Source organism: Vanacampus margaritifer, chromosome 17 (assembly GCF_051991255.1).
Source record: "Vanacampus margaritifer isolate UIUO_Vmar chromosome 17, RoL_Vmar_1.0, whole genome shotgun sequence".
NCBI lineage: Eukaryota > Metazoa > Chordata > Actinopteri > Syngnathiformes > Syngnathidae > Vanacampus > Vanacampus margaritifer.
Genome location: NC_135448.1, coordinates 16,791,056 through 16,810,200, shown reverse-complemented (window position 1 = coordinate 16,810,200; position 19,145 = coordinate 16,791,056). Strand labels below are relative to the sequence as shown.

Here is a 19,145-nt window from a genome sequence, read left to right as displayed (position 1 = left end):
TGAGTAAATAGCCATAAACAGTGGAGACTGTAAATGTATATGAAAATAAGCACATTTAGGAATTTAAAGTTTTTTTTTTATTCCACCACCACTGTATAATATATTAAAGTATGTTATGGTTAGAATTTTGTCCTTGCTTTGAAATACTAGCCAAAGTATCACGAACGTGTTAAACAAACAATACAAAAGTCACGTATGGCGGGATCAAAGTTGACGTTGTCAACGTATGCTTTTATTTTATGACCGGAAATAGCTGTGTGCAATCCCGCGAGCTTGTTGTAACAGAACCTCTGCTTCCTGGCCGAGCATCGCACACGAGCCGCACACGCGCAACTCTCCGCTCCCTTCGCGCTCCTTTCTTGTCCGACGAAAGAACCCGAGACGTTGACACGCTTCACGCACAACACCAAACATCGACTTTAGACTAAGATACACCCCATTTGCAACGTTATTTTTGTGCACTTTTTTTTTTTGTTGGCTTACGCGAGCAGCGATGAACTCGTCGGGCACGCGCCCCTCCAGATGGGGCAGGAACCCTTTCGTTCATACATTAAAATTCAGCACGGCAGACAAAATAAAGGTAAGACACGATTTGGTTATACGATGCATTTTTGTTTCAACAATGCACATGAAGTTTAGAACGACTTCATTATTATTACTTTATGTCTTTACACACAGACACCCATCATTTCAGTCGATACGTTTTTAATACAATAACTGCATAATCGGCCTTTAATATGCTTTTTTTTTTAAAAACAAGGTTGTCAAAACGCATTTGACAGTATGTGCAACTAAACAAAAATATTATACAACAACTTGTGGATACTTGGCGCCTAGGAACTATGTTGAAGTGAGTTGAGGTGCTTCTTATAGACAAAAGTAGTGCTTTGCTGCCGTCATGTGGCATCTTGCTGCCGAGGAACTATGGTGAACTGAGGTGAGGAGCTTCATTTAGACAAAAGCTGTGAGTCTTGTGGCATCTACAGGCAATTAGAAAGATTGTGGGGGGGTTGTCACTTTTCTTTATTCATATCAGGCTTATGTATTTAATGCCTTGGGAAATTGTTTGTACCTTTCTCCTGATTAGCGTAACCTTTGAACAACGAGATCGCTCTGATGCCATGGCTTGTGCTTTAACTCATTCACTGCCATTGACGGCTATAGACGTCCAAAAATCATTTTAGCTATTTCTATTAGTTTACCTTTTCTTTTTTTTACTTTTGTTAACAAGAGTATGAAAACCTAGAGAGAGAAAAATATATTGTACATTTTAACAGACATAAAATTTGTGATTAATCGTGAGTCAACTAGTGAAGTCATGCGATTAATTACGATTACAAATATTAATTGCCTGACGCCCCTAATTTTTAATAATCTTTTCTTTTCATTTTTTTTTAAACAATTAGGGACTTCAGGTGATTACAATTTTTTATTGTAATTAATTGCATGACTTCACTAGTTAATTAATGGAAAAAAAAGTTCTAGGTTTTCTTACTCTTGTTAACAAAAGTAGAAAACAATGTTAAACTAATAGAAATAGTTCAAATTAATTTATGGCAATGAATGAGTTAAGATGTGACTACAAAAAAGGTCCGGAAAAGCCCACTAGAACTGCTGAACTTTATTTGGGGTTAATCAGAGAGGTTGTCTAGACTTCCATTTAACCTGCGTTTGAATGTGATTGGTTCATTCTAACGTGCCCAGTTATAAGAGGGTGTGTAGACTTGTGCAACCACATCTGTTATTTTTCCTTTCCCTTTTATTTTTTAATGGAGTTGTCCAGGTTATATTAGTCTTGCATTATTTTTTTTTAAAATATTTATTCAAACCTGACATTTGAATAGGGGTGTGTAGACTTTTATATCCAGCGTCCACATGAAACCAAATATCCAGCCAAGAACTGTTTGTTATTAGCAAGTTGATGCAAATTTGCCAACCTTGTTCTGCACAACTTTGCAAGCCTGTGCTGCAACGTGGCCTTGTTCTTGTGACAGCTTCTCACCAAATGGTGCAATTGTCGCCAAATGGTGAAAGCGATAAATCTATTTATTGTGCTCTCGTATATGACGACTGGTGGCAGTGAAGCAAACATGAGCCTGAAGCCTCGCAAGGGTTCCACTGATGAACAGCTGCGCTTCCGTCCTAAATCTAGCGTAGCGATGGGTGGGGCGAGCGGACATTTTTAAAAGCTCCGTCATGAATCGATCAATGGCTTTTGTTAAAATCGTACGGGCCATAAAAAAAATAACAAGTCAATTGATCAATATTTAAATTTTCTCTCTTGATTTGATCTTCTTTTTCAACAACTTTTTGCAGAAATTTACTCGGTACTCAAAAGTTTTTTGCTGCCTGCTTTTTTATTCCGCCCAAAACATGCCAAGAGCAAAAGCTCAGTAAAAACAACCTTATTGTCAGCATTGTAATTTCCTCCATTATAATGTCAAGTTAAGATGACTTATGTAAATGAACCAGATGACATCATCTGTTTCATGTCTTTCAAGTGAAATTGCAGCATGCGATAATCATAAGATTAGTGGTACAGAAAAGTGGTTGGATGGCTATTTTTAATATATTTTTTATTCTTATATCCTTGTTGTAGTCATGCGATAAATTCATGTCAATTTAAATATAAACAAAATCGATTTTTTTTTTATATGAATGCACCAAATTCATGCACAAGAAAACTATTTGCAAAGTATTTTTTTCAAGCCAGAATTTCCAGTAATGGTGGAATCCCAGTGAAAACGACAGATCAACATGAGGTAGTAACAAACGCACATGCCAAAGATTTTCTTTACACATGCCACAGCATTGTAAAACTATTACGCCATTTTTTTGTCAGCCGGCTCGACAATTCGACATTCCTGCTCTCTTCGACATAAAAAAACAACAACCTGTCAGCCATCTGCTTCCGAGGCAAATACCAGCGCAAACAGCTGACACAACTTTACCTACATATGTACACACACACACACACACACACACACACACACACACACACACACACACACGTGAGGGGGAACTAGATCCGCTCTCTGACAATGAGGGGAAAAGAACCGGTTACACACATTTACATATTATGGCAGCACACATTTTGAATAGAAAATAGTAAAAATACACAAAAATACTGAGTTGAAAAATACCATGCAAGCTATCTGGGCCGTGCGACCAGTTTTCAAGTACATTCGCGTGGCTTAACCCTCGGGTATAAAAATGTGAAATGGTGACATTTGGCGCCACCGATTTTTTTTTTTTTTTTTTGGAGCTGGCAAGAAATGCGTGACTCAGCTGGAATGAGCTCTACTGTCTGTGTGCTGTCTGCTTCCTGACCCGCTTGCTCTAGATTTCTGCTTACAACAAAGAACCAGTGGGAAAAATGTGCATGTTCATCATACAGGACTCTCACTATGTCATGTTTGATGACACGCGACAACTCCGTGTAACTCGGCAAACTTCCACATGTTTCTTTTTCTTGTTGTTTTTTTTGGTATTAGTCTATATTGTCACTTAAGAGTGAGAAAGAGTTGTCTTAACACACACATTACGCCCGTGTTAAGTTATTTCAACAAGTCAGGACTTGAGCGGGATATTGTTTATAGGCCTGCACCTTCATAATAACAGCGGCGCTTCTTATTTTGTTGTTTTTCTACCACGTTTCCACACGTTCATTTTTGTGGCGCTTTAAGTGGTCGCCAATTGATCGCGACAAAGAAGATTTGTAAAACCCTACATCTTTTTTTTTATGTATTTTTTTTCCATAAATGTACAAGGAAATCTCATTTTAATTTATAAAGTATTTTCTTACATTTACTAAAGACTTGACTTATTGCACTTTAAAACAATGAAGACTCTTTTTTTATTTATTTTTGCTGGTGTTTGGCCAAAACTCGTCACTTTTCAGGAGAGCCCAAAAACATCATATTTGTTCAACTATTAATGTTGCAACAACAACAAAAAAAGACATAACACTTCCAGTCAAAAATGTGTAAAATTGACACCATACGTGTGGACTGACCAAAAATCGATTTTTGAGAAAATATGTGAAATTTGCCAAATTGTCAATTACGAGGTTTGGGCCTGACGCCGGCGATTTACAATTATTGAATTATAAATATCATTTTCATTTCATCCTTGCAGATGTCAATGTTTGTGTAACATGTTACCTTTCTTTAACCAAAATAATAATAATAATAATAATAATAATAATTTTACCAGTTACTGCCTCTGCATAATTTAATTTAGAGTTGAATGTGTGTGTTTTTATCATATCCTAAGAATTAATGTTCCATAATCGATATTGGATCGGATTTAAATGAATCAAATTGATTAAAACAAAAATTCAAAATCAATTTGAACTCTTGTGAAATTAGTATCGGTACACTGCCCTAATTTCCAGTATTTCCCAGGACAGTAAGTAAGTGGTATGGCAAACCCAAGTTGTATTTAAATTGAGTTTGTTTTGGTGGACTTGTTGTTAGGGATGAGCGAGTATCATTACCAGGTATCGGTGCGATACCTGGCCTTCTGTGGGTGTTTTACGATCGAGCGCTAAAGGCGTAATGTCTGACAGATGCCCACAAAGATGCAATTTCGCATCAGTACTTTGTACTTGGTATGGGTCTGAAAAAAAAGTAGTATCAAAAAGTTTGAGCTCCACTGCCGCAACGGATTCTGTTTGTCTTTGGAGGTTCCGCAGTAGCTTTTAAAGCCCAAGGCAAGTATAAAGTCATGCTTGTTTATGTAAAACACTGGCTTGTCTGAAGTGGAAAAACACAGCTCACCGCCACATTAGACGGCAGCAGCGAGAAATGCGAAGCAGAACGTCTTTAGCTCATATTTACGGGCAGCCTGCTGTCATCTGGTACAAACAAAACTGTTTACAAGTTCCCACAAACGCCAGTGGATAAACGCCAGTGATACGCGCCCAATAGAGACATTCCATTAGCGAGAGTCACACACAATTCAGGAAGCCTACGAAGCACATGCACAAAAACATTATTGCCACAAAAGGATGGAAAACTCAATTGTCTCCACGGAATCTTAACATACTGTATATATACAGTATTAATATATATATATAATATATATTATAATATATTATAATTGTTTATTATAATAATTATTAATTATAATTAATTAATTAATTAATTAATTAATTAATTAATTAATTATAATTATTATAATATATATATATAGATAATATACAGATTAGATTAGATTAGAATGCGAAAACTTTCCTTTCTTTTCTTTGGTCCTTACTCGGGTCTCCTGACGGCCTCACGGCTCTGGCTGGGTTCTGAAGTGTTCGGTTTAGGTGAACGGTATGTTTTTTTTAAAAAATAGGTTTTAGGTGAACTAATGAATACACACACCCACACACAAAATAAAAATTAATAAAAAAAATATATATGAAAAAAAAAGAGAGCGCAGTGATGATGACATGTCAAATCGGTAAAATTACCGAATGAACAATACTGAGGTCTCCAAAAAAAAAAAAGAAGAAGAAAAAAAAAAAGAATGCTAAATCTTTACTCTTTGTGTTTACATATTAGAGATGCTAATTTGACAACTTTTTGAAATCAATAGTAATCTGAATAAAACAGTACACGGCAGAAATATTGTAAAAATCAATGTGAAAAGATTGTATTCGTTAACGGTATGCATCTCTTAAAATTCCCAATATTTTTTTTTTGCAACAGTAGCAAAATCCACCCATTTCTATCTATCTCCGGGGGGGGGGGCGGCCATTTTGCCACTTGCTGTCGACGGAAAATGGCATCACAGTTGCTCCGGTAACGGCCAATCAACGGATCAACTGAGTTTGGGGTCATGTTACTTTCACAAGCCGTGAGCCGCGATGGGTCGTTACATGAGCACCTGTGATGTCATTTTCAGCCAACAGCAACTGGCAAAATGGCCGCCTCCTGATTTTGATGCTTAACCGATAATCCACAAACACTACATTCATCATAACGTCGCGTTTAGAATAGTGCCATTGAATCAAGCATTTTATTGTAAAAAAAAAAAAAAAAAAAAGGCGATGGAGGAGCAGTGCTGTTGAGTGTCTGATGAAGCGGCCCCTTCATCAAACACTCGCACCCCTGCTCTCATTGTCACTCCCCCTCCTGAGGAAAATGTCAGCGGATCCTCCCTGATGGATTTTGCTAAGCTACGAAGCGTCAGGCCCAAGTGGGGGCAGGGAGGAGGAGGTCGAGCATCATAAATCAGCCTCATAACTCTTTATTTATTAATACAGCCACGCGGCGTGCACCTGGGCCCCTTTCGGAGAGGGATCGAGGAGGAAGGGATAGCGCCGGGGAAGCTACGATTCCCCGGAGAGGCGGCAAAATGCGCGTGGATGCAAAGTAGCAGCGAGGCGTAAAAAATGAAGGCGGCAGCTGGGGAGCAAACAGACACGATGACTGACGGACCGATTGGAGGGAAAACTCCTCCGAGACGGGAGATTAGCGGCCAGCGGGCCAGAAGGTGGACAAGGTGCTGGTGCCGGAAGAAGAGATCCAAGCGAGGTGGGGACAAGGCGGGAATGGCTTTCAAATGTCACATGGGCGGGGCCGTACGTTGCACGCCAGCGCCACGTGTCCGAACACGGCGAGGGAAAAGAAAGGCGTCGGAGTCGGCTGACTCGTCGTCTTCGTTTCTGGCCTGGCTGACCTTCATGTTGCTTGTGGCATGTGACCCAAGTGGGTGGTTTCCCGCTTGCGTAATGTTTGCTAAGGGCTTCCATCTTGTGATTCACCACATTTAACTCAATTATTCATCAACGTATATTTGAATTATTCCTTTTGCTATCTGAATTATTTGTATCGTATTAGGGAGTCAAGATGAGGCTGGCAGATTCTATCCTTTTATCCGTCCCTCCAGCCATCTATCTATCTATCTATCTATCTATCTATCTATCTATCTATCTATCTATCCATCCATCTAGCCATCCTTCCATCCATCTATCTATCTAGCCATCCATCCATCCATCCATCCATCCAACCATCTATCTAGCCATCCATCCATCCATCCATCTATCTCTCCATCCATCCACATCCATCCATCCATTCATCCCTTCATCCATCCATCCAACCATATGTCTAGCCATCCATCCATCTTTCTATCTATCTAGCCATCATCCATCCGTTCGTCCATCCATCCATCCATCCATCCAACATCTGTCCATCCGTTCATCCATCCATCCATCCATCTAGCCATCCATCCATCCATCTTTCTATCTATCTAGCCATCCATCTATCCATCTATCTATCCATCTATCCATCTATCTATCTATCTATCTAGCCATCCATCCATCCATCCAACCATCTATCTAGCCATCCATCCATCCATCTATCTCTCCATCCATCCACATCCATCCATCCATTCATCCCTTCATCCATCCAGCCAACCATATGTCTAGCCATCCATCCATCTTTCTATCTATCTAGCCATCATCCATCCGTTCGTCCATCCATCCATCCATCCATCCAACATCTGTCCATCCGTTCATCCATCCATCCATCCATCTAGCCATCCATCCATCCATCTTTCTATCTATCTAGCCATCCATCTATCCATCTATCTATCCATCTATCCATCTATCTATCTATCTATCTAGCCATCCATCCATCCATCCAACCATCTATCTAGCCATCCATCCATCCATCTATCTCTCCATCCATCCATCCACTTCCATCCATCCATTCATCCCTTCATCCAACCATATATCTAGCCATCCATCCATCTTTCTATCTATCTAGCCATCATCCATCCATCTAGCCATCCATTCATTCATCCGTCCATCTATCTATCTATCTATCTATCTATCTATCTATCTATCTATCTATCTATCTATCTATCTATCTATCTATCTATCTATCTATCTATCTATCATCCATCCATCCATCGATCCATCCATCCAACCATCTATCTAGCCATCCATCTATCTATCATCTATCTATCTAGCCATCCATCTATCTATCTAGCCATCATCCATCCATCCATCCATCCAACATCTGTCCATCCGTTCGTCCATCCATCCATCCATCCATCCATCTAGCCATCCATCCATCCGTCCATCTGGCCGGCCATCCATCCATCTAGCCATCCATCCAGCCATCAATCCAGTTCAATAGTTAACTCATGATTAATCACAAATTGTTCTAAATGTACAATAAAATTCATTTTTCTACATTTCCATACTCTTGTTAACATAAGAGTGGAAACGAATGTGAAATCTTTTAGTCATTGATACAGTAATTTCACAATAGTTAGAGTTAAAGTTAAAAAGATGTACTGTACTGTAAAAAACGAGTGTGATATTGATGTGTGTTAAGGTAAAAAAAAAATTGCCACTAGTTGGCACAATTGCATTTGTAAGACGGTAACAGCTGAGTGCATTTTTCCTTTTCACATTAAGAGCTATCGAAATCTTTTAACAGGAAGTAACTTGTGAAAATCTGCACATTTTTTTCAATTGTAAAATACAACTTGTATTGTATTTTTAAGCTCATGTCATGCAAATAGTGCAATTAATTTGTATTAAAAGAGAGACAGTTGCATTGTAGAGAACAACTCAACCATATTAATGTACCATGTTAAATGAATTTGTACAGCTAACCAAATCAAATCCTTATTTCCCTTGCGTAATGTTGCCGTGTTTCCAGCCTTAATTAGCGTCCGCATTAACCCATTAAAAAACTGGCCCCGGAACAAAAGCGTGACTGTCAGTGTGGATTCGATTGGGAGTTTGCAGTTTCCCTTTTAACCCAACTAATGCGATGTGTGTATCCTCCTTGGGAGTACAGAAGAATGCCAAATCGTGTCTTTGTACTACAAAATGGACCGCGTGACTGCCCGAGCGTAATTTGTTGTATTACTAACATCATCTCTTTTCCATTTTTTTTCTTCTCCATAGATTGGATTTATGTCCGTGACGGTGTTTCCAGTCCGGCTGCTTTTGGTGTCCTTCCTCATGCTGCTGGCGTGGCCCTTCGCCTTCGCGGCCTCGCTGGGACGCTCGGAATACGTTGTTGAGCCGCGGTCACGTTTGAGGAGGTGTGGAACGTTTCTCTTCCAGCCTATTAAACTCTTTTCCTAATGTGACCCAATATACATAAAAATAAAAAAGGGTTGTGATCACTGAAGCCGTTCTCAAATTTGACGTCTACTGAAAATGGATTTTTAGATTTCCCACGTGATGACAATGGTTGCAATCCTGAAAGTGTACACGCCACAAGTGTGTGTGTTTTGAATGCAGCAGGCAAGTCATGAGAACTTCCTGTGTTTCCACCACATTTTTGTTTAAGGGTCATGGGGACTTTCGAAGCAGTGAAAGATAAAACAGCGTCAGAATGATCATGCATGCTAAACTTCATTAACAGAAGTCAGATGTAGAAATTGTATAAAGTACTTGGAAGTAATGTGAGGAAAATGAGCTTAACAAAAAAGGAATTCACTTGAGCATTGGAAGTAAGTAGTAGTATAGTATCTCTTTGACTGCCAAAAACATTAAATAACGTTTAGTAAAATCCTATGGAGGAGTGCCAAAGACGTTAAAATACGTTTTTTCAAAACAGGTGAAACTAACCATTTTCTATTGTTGATTACTGAAAAACGGAATAAGGTAGAAACAAACTTTTTTTTCTGATGAAAGATGAGAGTCCAATCTTTCATTTGGCAGTATGTGTGCTTCCATAGTCCAAACACATAATTTTCTGTGGACCTTGAAAGATCAGTCAAAAATGCTTAACTCGGCTGGCACCCATGGCATCCCTTTTCTGAAAACGTCTGGCAGTCAAAGAGGTGTAGTACTCGAGAGTTGAGTACTCCATATGAAAAAAAAAAGTGGTATGGAACACCCCTAGTATTCAATAAAACGTGAGCGGTTACTGCTTTTAGTACGCATTCATTTTCATTTGATGTATTTAGCTCATTTCAGCCATGTAGTTAAAGATCAGTGCATTGGCTAATGATAAAGTTAGCAAGCATGCTAAAAATATCAGGTAATATTATCAAAGAAAATACTGCTAAAAAAGAACAGTATAGTGAAGGGGCTGGTAATCTTAAGCCCAAAAAATTTGTAGAAATTAATATTTATATTTTACATGTTTAAAAAAAATATATATATATATTTAAATGAATTAATGATTAAGATAAAAAAATAAAATAAAGATATATATATATATATATATATATGTATCCTCAAAAAGTTAAGAGTCCATTTTTTTAAGTTGTAAGAAAAAGAGAAAGGTAGATGAAAACGTTTTTAAAAATTACCTAAAAATGTCCAGAGTGACCATAAAATGTCCACAAAGGAAGAGGAAAAGCAGATCATTACCATAAAAATATCAAGAATTGAATGACCAAAAAGGCAGAAAAGAAAAAGTTCAAAAAGTAACTATAAAATGCCTTAAAATCAAAAGAGGACAGGCAGAAAATTCCTATATAAAGTCTTTGGAGTTGCCAAAAAGTCAGAACATTGATTTAAAAAAAAAAGGCAGAACAGAAAAAGTTTAACATGTAACTATAAAATGTCCAAAAACACAAAAAGAAATGATGAAAATTAGTATTTCCACAAAATTGTCTAAAAAGTCAGAAAAAAATTATTTAAGAAAAGGAAAAATAAAATGTCTTTGGTATTGCCCAAAAAGCCGAAAATTGAAAATTAAAAATAACTACAAAATGCCCAAAAACAAACGAAGAAAATCCTGAAAATGACCATAAAATGTCCACAAAATTACCCCCCACCCCCCAAAAAAAATCACCAAACTGATAGGCAGAATTTTTTTCCCCAAAAATAGCCATAAAATGTCCCAAAAAGCAAGAAGAGAGGCAGAAAATAAAATAATAATTTATCCATTAAATTGCCAAAAATGTCCCAAAGTCAGAAAAGTCTAAAAATGTATGAAGATCAAAGCATGAAAAAATGGACATTTACATTACAATTTTTTTTTGTTATGGCGCATTTCTAATTAGTGCTGCTTTAGCTCTCACTACATTAGACTAACACGTTACTTTCATCATAATTCATTCAAATGTTTTACGGCTCCAGACACTTAACCCCCCCCCCCACCCCCCGCCATTTTTCACAAATGCTCCCCGCTCAGCGGACTGCTCTTCAAGCATTATGTCAACAACGTACGTTTCTAAATGTTGAGGCTGCCATGTTTTGCATGACCATCGCTGTCGCCTGCTCGCTGCCTTCCTTCCAGATTCATCGACCGTTCCCTGCGCGTCATCATGCGGGCCATGTGGTTTTGCGGGGGTTTCCATCGGATCAAGGTGAAAGGCGAACGGGTGGCGCCCTCCCAGGCCCCCATCATCACCGTGGCGCCGCACTCCTCCTACTTCGACGCCATCCCCGTCACTCGCACCATGTGCTCCATCGTCGCCAAACGGGAGAGTGGCAGCATTCCCGTCTGGGGCAGTGAGTAACATAGTTGACCTAGTTTGTGTCTAGCACTTCCTTGTCATGACTTCCATTTATTTATTTATTTATTTTTGTCTACTCAGCCCTGATCAAATACATTAGACCGGTTTTTGTGTTCCGCTCGGACCAGGACTCCAGGAAGCAAACTGTCGAGGAGATCAAGAGGAGATCGCGTTCTGGAGGGGAGTGGCCTCAGGTAACGCACCCAATTGACTCCATTTGTTACTTTCAATGCGAAAATATATTTTTTTTTCTTGAATCTAGATTATGATATTTCCAGAGGGGACATGCACCAACAGGTCAAGCCTCATCTTATTCAAGGCGGGTATGTACTTTTATTTCTGCAAACTAGGGATGTTTGACACTTTTCTTTTCCGATTAATACCAGTATAAGTACTCAATTCTCGAGTAGTCACCGATACTAAGTACTGATACCACATTATTGAGAACATTTAAACAAATGCCAGAAAATTTTAAAGACCTATATATCACAATATAGCACCCCCCTAAAAGAGCCTATTTCTATTATTATTTTTTGCCATTTATTCATAAAATACATATTTTATATAGACCGCACAACAAAATGAATATGAATGAATGAATAAATAAAAAAATAATAAATTAAAAAATAAACAATAAAAAAATAAATAAAAATAATAAAAATAAAAAATAAATAAATACAGTAGCCTGAAAACATCCCAATCAAAATATGTGGTTGCACAATTTATTTGAACCGATACTGGTATCGGCCACCGTTGCAAGTATCCCACACATTGAAATAATGATATTGATACCTGGTATTAGGTTTTTTTTTTTAATTGCACATTTAGAACAGATATAAAATTTGTGGTTAATTGTGAGTTAACTATTGAAGTCATGCGATTAATTACGATAAATGTTTTTATTTTATTTTATTTTTATCGTAATTAATAGCATGACTTCACTAGTTAACTCACGATTAATCACAAATTTGATATCTGTTCTAAATGTCCAATAAAGATTGTTTTCCCTAGGTTTTCATACTCTTGTTAACAAAAACGAAGAACAAAAAAAGTTAAACTAAACAAATTTTTGACGTTTATAGCCGTCCGTCAATGGCAGTGAATGAGTTAAAATCGATTAAAATCAAAATCGTCCTGAATGTCTGTAAAAATCCAGATTTTATTTTTGGGCCATATCGCCCTACCTGGTATCATTACTCGCCCAGCTCTGCAATAAGCCTTCATCATGACTCGAACCCTTTATATAGTTTTTTTTAAATTCAATTTGACCTTAAATAACCTTTTTTTGTAATTTCCCACTTGATAGCCACTCCAGAGACCCAACTGTTGTACACAAACAAAAATCCAAATCCAATTTCCCGTAATATGTGCCCTCGGTGTTAATCTTTTGTCTCATTGTAACAGCGTGGCATACAGTTTATTTACGAGCATATTGTAAGCCCCTCACTTCCTGTGTCCAAGCGCGTTTAGCTGTCAGCCGCTGTCCCCCCCCCCCTGCTCGGTCTAATCCCCATTTATTCCAGTCGCTAATTCCACCAGGGTATTGGATGGTGTACATTGTTGCCGGTGTGTTTTCTGTCTGTGCGTCGTCGGACGGTGGCGCCTCGCCGCAAAACTGACTCATTTCCTCTTATCCTCTGCTTGGCCAGGTGCTTTCATCCCAGGACTCCCGGTGCAACCAGTGGTTTTGCGATACCAAAACAAACTGGTAAACATCATTAACAGAAACTTTAGGACCAGCTTGGCACTCGACTCAACACGCACACGCACACGCACACTGTGATGTAACGGTTTCGCTCACGTTAACGTGTACTTTTGTTGAATGACTTCATGTTCTGGTCGGATGAAATTTCATCCGGCGCTTTCTTCCTTTACTCGTCTCTCGGACGAATACGCACACACACACATGCGTGTGCACGCACGCACACAGGTGTCACGTCTCTAAATGCACCTCACCACATGAAATATACATGATTTGCTAAGCCGGCAGATTCCCTCAAAGTTTCCCGAGTTTTCTGATCTCAACCGCTATATTTAGATAAACACACGTCTAATACGAGAATGGCTCCTTAAAGATTTTTTTTTTTTTCCGTCGACTAAACATAAACAAAGAATTGTATTTAAAACCGCATACATTTGCCTGACCACTAGCTTAATGCTAACACATAATGGGTAATACCATAGAGTGGCTAACAATTAGCATCTATGTGGCAGTGGTGCAACATTTCAACCAAATGATATTTGAGCACATTTATTGCAACAAAATATGGTAGACAGACATTATGACAATATTCATAGCGACAGCAGTTTAAAGAAATAAATCGTAGTACATTTATTGATTTGTGTGTGTAAGTAACTGTTATGCCTCCTGGTGGCCAATCATGCGCAAAGTCTTTAATTGTTTTCATTCAATGTAATCCCATTACTGTGTTTTAAGATACACTACACATTTTTGGGGGAAGGCTGGAACGGATTAATGGCATTTCCATTCATTTCAATGGGGAAGGACAACTTGAGATACTGGTTTTGAGTTCTGAGTAGGGATGTTCAATACCACTTTTTTTTCCAGACCGATAACAGGACAGGTACTCAACTTGAGTAGCCACTGATGCCGATACCAAGTACCGATACCACTAATACTTTTGATCTATAAAATTGCCCCACCCCCAAAAAATGACAAGATCATTTTAAAGAAAGACCTTTATATCCCAATATAGCATTTTTGAAATCGTATGAGTATCGAGTCTTATCGGCCACCGTCACAATTACCGATACCTGGTATCAATACGCACCGATCCCTAGTTAAGAGCATGTGCACGGAATGCATTAACCTCATATCTCAAGGCACCACTGTACTAGTGTTTAGTGAATAATTGGCGTGACATGTATTCATCATACTTGTGTGGTTACCTTGTTAGTGATGAACTGCTTTGGCTGATACTCGTCTCAACATGTTTTCATCCTGTTGAGCTGCAGGCAGATGGAGTTCTGATTTCCCTGTGTCCACAATACAGCAAAAATTAATACATTTATCCAAGCTAAAAGTCCTGCAGTGTAGTGTTGACTTTCTCATTAAAAAAAAAAAAAAAAATTCTCTATAGTGACACTTAACTTTTTAACTGCCATTGACGGCTATAGACGTCAAAAATTCATTTGAACTATTCATTTCTTTCCCCACTTTTGTTAACATGAGTATGAAAACCAAGATTTTTTTTGTTTACATTTAGAACAGATATATATAAATAAATTTAAAAAAAAAAATATATATATATATATACGTATGCGAGTTTAATCGCCTGATGCCCCTAATTTTTAATATTCTTTAAAAAAAAAAAGGTTATTAAAAAAAAATGTCTAGGTTTTCATACTCTTGCTAACAAAAATGGTAAAAAAAATGGAAAACTAATAGAAATAGTTCAAATGAATTTTTAACGTTTATAGGCGTCAATGTCAGTGAATAAGTTAAATAATTAAATAAGTCAAGTGACGGCCTTGACAAATACATATATATTTTTATGTGCAATTTAAGCAGCCCGAGTCCAAGGCGGGCCCCCGTGTAACCGGAGATCAGTGCGACCCGTCTGCCCTCCACACCCTAACCTCCCCTCGCACCGTTAAAACCACACAGTCGCGCACAAAAGCAGCACAGTTTTCTGCTACAGCCTTGATGAAAAAGTTTGTCATTTCCTTTCTCCGCTTCCCTTCCGCAGGATACAATTTCATGGACGTGGCAAGGGCCCGGAGCGTGAGTGGAACACACCAACACAAACAGCACCATCGTACACACACACACACACACACTGTCGACTTCCTGCTGTTAGAACCCGACTGGAAAAGAATGTGACATTGGGTCACTGAGCAGCCAGCTGGCCATAGTATTGTTTGATCCTGATTTTTGTCTCCCAGGTTCAAGATCTTATGGCTCACTCTGTGTCAACCTCACAATGCCATGGAGATCGAGGTGAGAATTTTTGATGCAAGAATTTGGATGGTGACTTGTTTTACTCAGCTGACATTCTGCGTCCTCAGTACTTGCCGGTTTACACGCCGTCCGACGAGGAGAAGGAAAACCCGACCCTGTTCGCCAGCAACGTCCGAAAAGTCATGGCCGAGTGAGCGTATTTACATGCGGGCCATTCTTTTGAAAAGCGTTTTTGATGACCTTTCACGGGCTTTCCTTTTGACAGAGCGCTGGAGGTGCCGCTCACAGATCTGTCCTTCGAGGACCGGGAGATCAGTTTTTCAGAGGGGCCCCTGTGCATCCAAGACCCCAGCAGCCTGCTGGAGTTCAATCTGCTGGTGCGCCGCCTGGGGTGAGTCGTATGGAGGAACAAAACTGCCCAAATTAAAAAATAAATAAATGACTCAATAAATAAGTGAAAATAAAAAATGGATATAAAAAAATTTAATTCAAAAATTAAATACCAAAAATGTATATAAATGGAAATAAAAACAATATATCCATAAATAAATAAATAAAAATTACAAAAATAAAATGAATAATAAAAATAAATATAAATGGAAATAAAAACAATATATTCATAAATAAATAAATAAATAAAAATATAAATTATAAAGATGAAACCAATAATAAAAATAAATATAAATTACAAAAATAAAATGAATAATAAAAATAAATATAAATGGAAATAAAAACAATATATTCATAAATAAATAAATAAATAAAAATATAAATTATAAAGATGAAACCAATAATAAAAATAAATATAAATTACAAAAATAAAATGAATAATAAAAATAAATATAAATGGAAATAAAAACAATATATTCATAAATAAATAAAAATATAAATTATAAAGATGAAACCAATAATAAAAATAAATATTAAAATAAATGAAAATAAATATATAAATATAATTAAATATAAATCAATAAATAAAAACACTATGCTCTCACATTTATTTATTTCATGCTGCAGACGCTTTGTCAAAACAAAATGTTCTGCGGGCGGGCGAACAAGGAAGTCTCGCCAGTTTGCAACAGCAGAGCCCAACCCAAGACATGCTCAGGACCGCCAGCTCATTTGAATAACATTTTGACCTGGCAGCGCGTCCTCAGCATGAAATAAATGTGAGAGCAGAGTGTTTTTATTTATTGATTATTTAATTATTTTTATGTATTTTTTTTAAATGTATTTTTGTTTTTTCAATCTCTTTTTTTTAAATATACATATATATATATATTTGTTCTATTTGTATTAATTTTTTTGTATTTAATTTTATAGAGCAGAGGGCTTATTGAGTGGGTGCGATTAGAGTCAGGATGTTACTGACATCTCCTGGTGGCACAGAAGAATCACAACAACGCAAGACTGAACATTAGTTGAGTGTACTTACCAATTTCCACGACCATTGATGAATTTGGCTTCCGCTTGTTTGTAACGACAGGCTGAAGACCACAGACAGCCTGCTGAAGGAGCTGGCCAGCAGAGCCAGGAAGCTGCAAAGACATCAGCTGAATTTAGAAGACTTGGCATGCTTCCTTCACCTGCCGGTTACAAATACACTCCAGGAAGTAATCAGCCTCTTTGTCAAGGTAATTGATTAGTTATTGATACATATTGGATTTGCAGTGGTGTAGAAAAGCACAGTTATCCTAAGCTTGCTCATATTTTTCTGTTCCTACACAAATGGCTCCCTCTAGTGGAGATTCTGTAGATTGCAAGAATTTTGAGTGATAAGCGTTTTGGTTTATACTCAAAACAGTTCGCAGGTGTCTTAATAACATTCCTGTAACAATTTTTCTTGCGTGTTAAAATGCAAGGAATAGAAATAGGACATTTGAAAAAAAAGAGCAACCTCCTGAGCACAAATTTGAATTAATGGAGAAATTATTTTACTGTACTTAGGATGGTCAATACCAGTTTTTCATACCGATACCAGTATGAGTACTTCAGTAGTAATCGATACTAAGTTCCAAAACCACGACTGATTGATAAAAAAAAAATAAAAAATAAAAATGTATTAATAATAAATAAATTCCTTAAAATTGCATTCAATTTATACTAGTTTCTAATTTCTGATTCCGCCATATGATACCTTGAAATAAAACTGGGTATCAGCCCAACACCGATACCTGGCATTGGTACTCGTCCTTAATTCTACTGTGTCAATGTCGCCAAAACATAAATAACCCCCTCCCCCTGCACAGTCACCACAGCAACAACTTCATGAGCAGATAAACTGCCTTTGCGCAGCAAAATAAAATACGATGCAGCTCTGCTTACCTTGTGCTAAGACACCACTGGGTAATTTGGTAATTGAACCGCGGGGGATGAACTCAAGGATTTTTTATTTATTTTTTGCTGTAATAGAATTAAGTGCAATTGCACATCCACTACAGTAGGTGGCAGTGGCGCTTTCAGTGTCAGAGAGTGCAGAAAGAGAAGGAATATTCGCAGTTGTCAAAGTTCACACTATTGTACATAAAATGTGCATAAAGTGAAAATAAAAAGCAAGATAAAGTAAATTTTGCATAAATATGCCCTCTTTACACAATGTAGCATTTTGTCGACCATTTGTTTGCGCAATCCTTTTATGCGAGATGTTTATTTTGTCCAGGATGAAGAGGGACACGTAGACATCAGACACTTCATCATTGCGTTGTCCACTATTAACCGACCCTCAAGGTCAATGGAGACCCTCAAGCTGGCCTTCGAGGTAAAAGCACGTTCACCATTTTGTGCTTCAAAACGTCTTTTATGTACCGCATTAAACAAAGAGCTCGCTTTCGCGCGCAGATGTACGAGAACGAGGACAGCGGCGAGGTCCACCAGGACGAGCTGGCCTCCACATTGGAAATAATCTTGGGGGTGAAAGAAGTTGAATTATCGCAGTTTTTTATGAAGCTGGATGGACCAGACACCGGCAAAATCACATATGGTAAGAAAAATGCTTCCATTTTGAATGGGAAAAGCGCATTTCTATTGATGGTGTTGATCATACAAGGACAACCTGTGAGACCCGCTCTCCACTTTCCTTGTCCAGACCAACTTCATCATTTCATAGAGCGGCATCCACACTTTGTCCACGACCACCTTGACTTTAAAGACCACCCAGGCAAATTCGGTATCGGCCGACCCAACCCTTGCAACGGTCAGAGCCACGACAAAGACAACTGAAAGCAACAATTTTCAAACATTTATCTTCTCTTCCTTGCTATGGGATGCAGCAGCTCTGCCACATAAGTGCCTTTACAGCAAAGGGAGGGGGGGGGGGATAATAAACACTGAATGGAAATACAAACAAGTGGCCCGGAAGGCTTTCTGGATGTATCGGAAGCACTGTGCATACTTTTCTGTCTCTCTCAGATTTGTCTACACACCATTATTTATTTTTAGACTCATGTGCGACTTTTCTGCTTAACATAATAAACTTATCTCAGGATACGAGGGTTCAACATACCATTCATTGACACTATATAAGTCAAAAAATCCATTTCAGCTGGGCTAGCAGTGAATGATGTAATAACTTGACCCCTGGCAACAAAAGTGGGTAAATGCACGGTTAGTGCTTTCGCTCCCGAGTGTCATGTGACTCGTTGGTGTTACAATGTCTTAGCTGTGTTTAAGTGGATACGGAGAGTCCAGTCACAACTGGTCAAATTATTTTATTACTATTAGACATTTTATTTTTTTCTTCTGGTAGGTTCACTATTTTGTGAAGCCAACTTTTATTATTATTATTATTATT

At 38.0% G+C, this 19,145-nt stretch overlaps 1 protein-coding gene across 1 annotated transcript; it reads left to right on the top strand.

The window, feature by feature from the left end:
• Positions 1-311: 311 nt before the first annotated feature.
• Positions 312-18,644, top strand: lpcat1 (lysophosphatidylcholine acyltransferase 1). The gene is made up of 14 exons (XM_077548327.1): positions 312-580; positions 8,918-9,057; positions 11,214-11,428; positions 11,515-11,627; positions 11,696-11,756; positions 13,083-13,141; positions 15,144-15,178; positions 15,340-15,394; positions 15,463-15,545; positions 15,621-15,746; positions 16,842-16,989; positions 18,015-18,113; positions 18,194-18,335; positions 18,441-18,644. The coding sequence occupies exons 1-14, from the start codon at positions 494-496 to the stop codon at positions 18,572-18,574; spliced, it is 1,497 nt and encodes a 498-aa protein (XP_077404453.1). The 5' UTR covers positions 312-493; the 3' UTR covers positions 18,575-18,644.
• Positions 18,645-19,145: the final 501 nt, after the last annotated feature.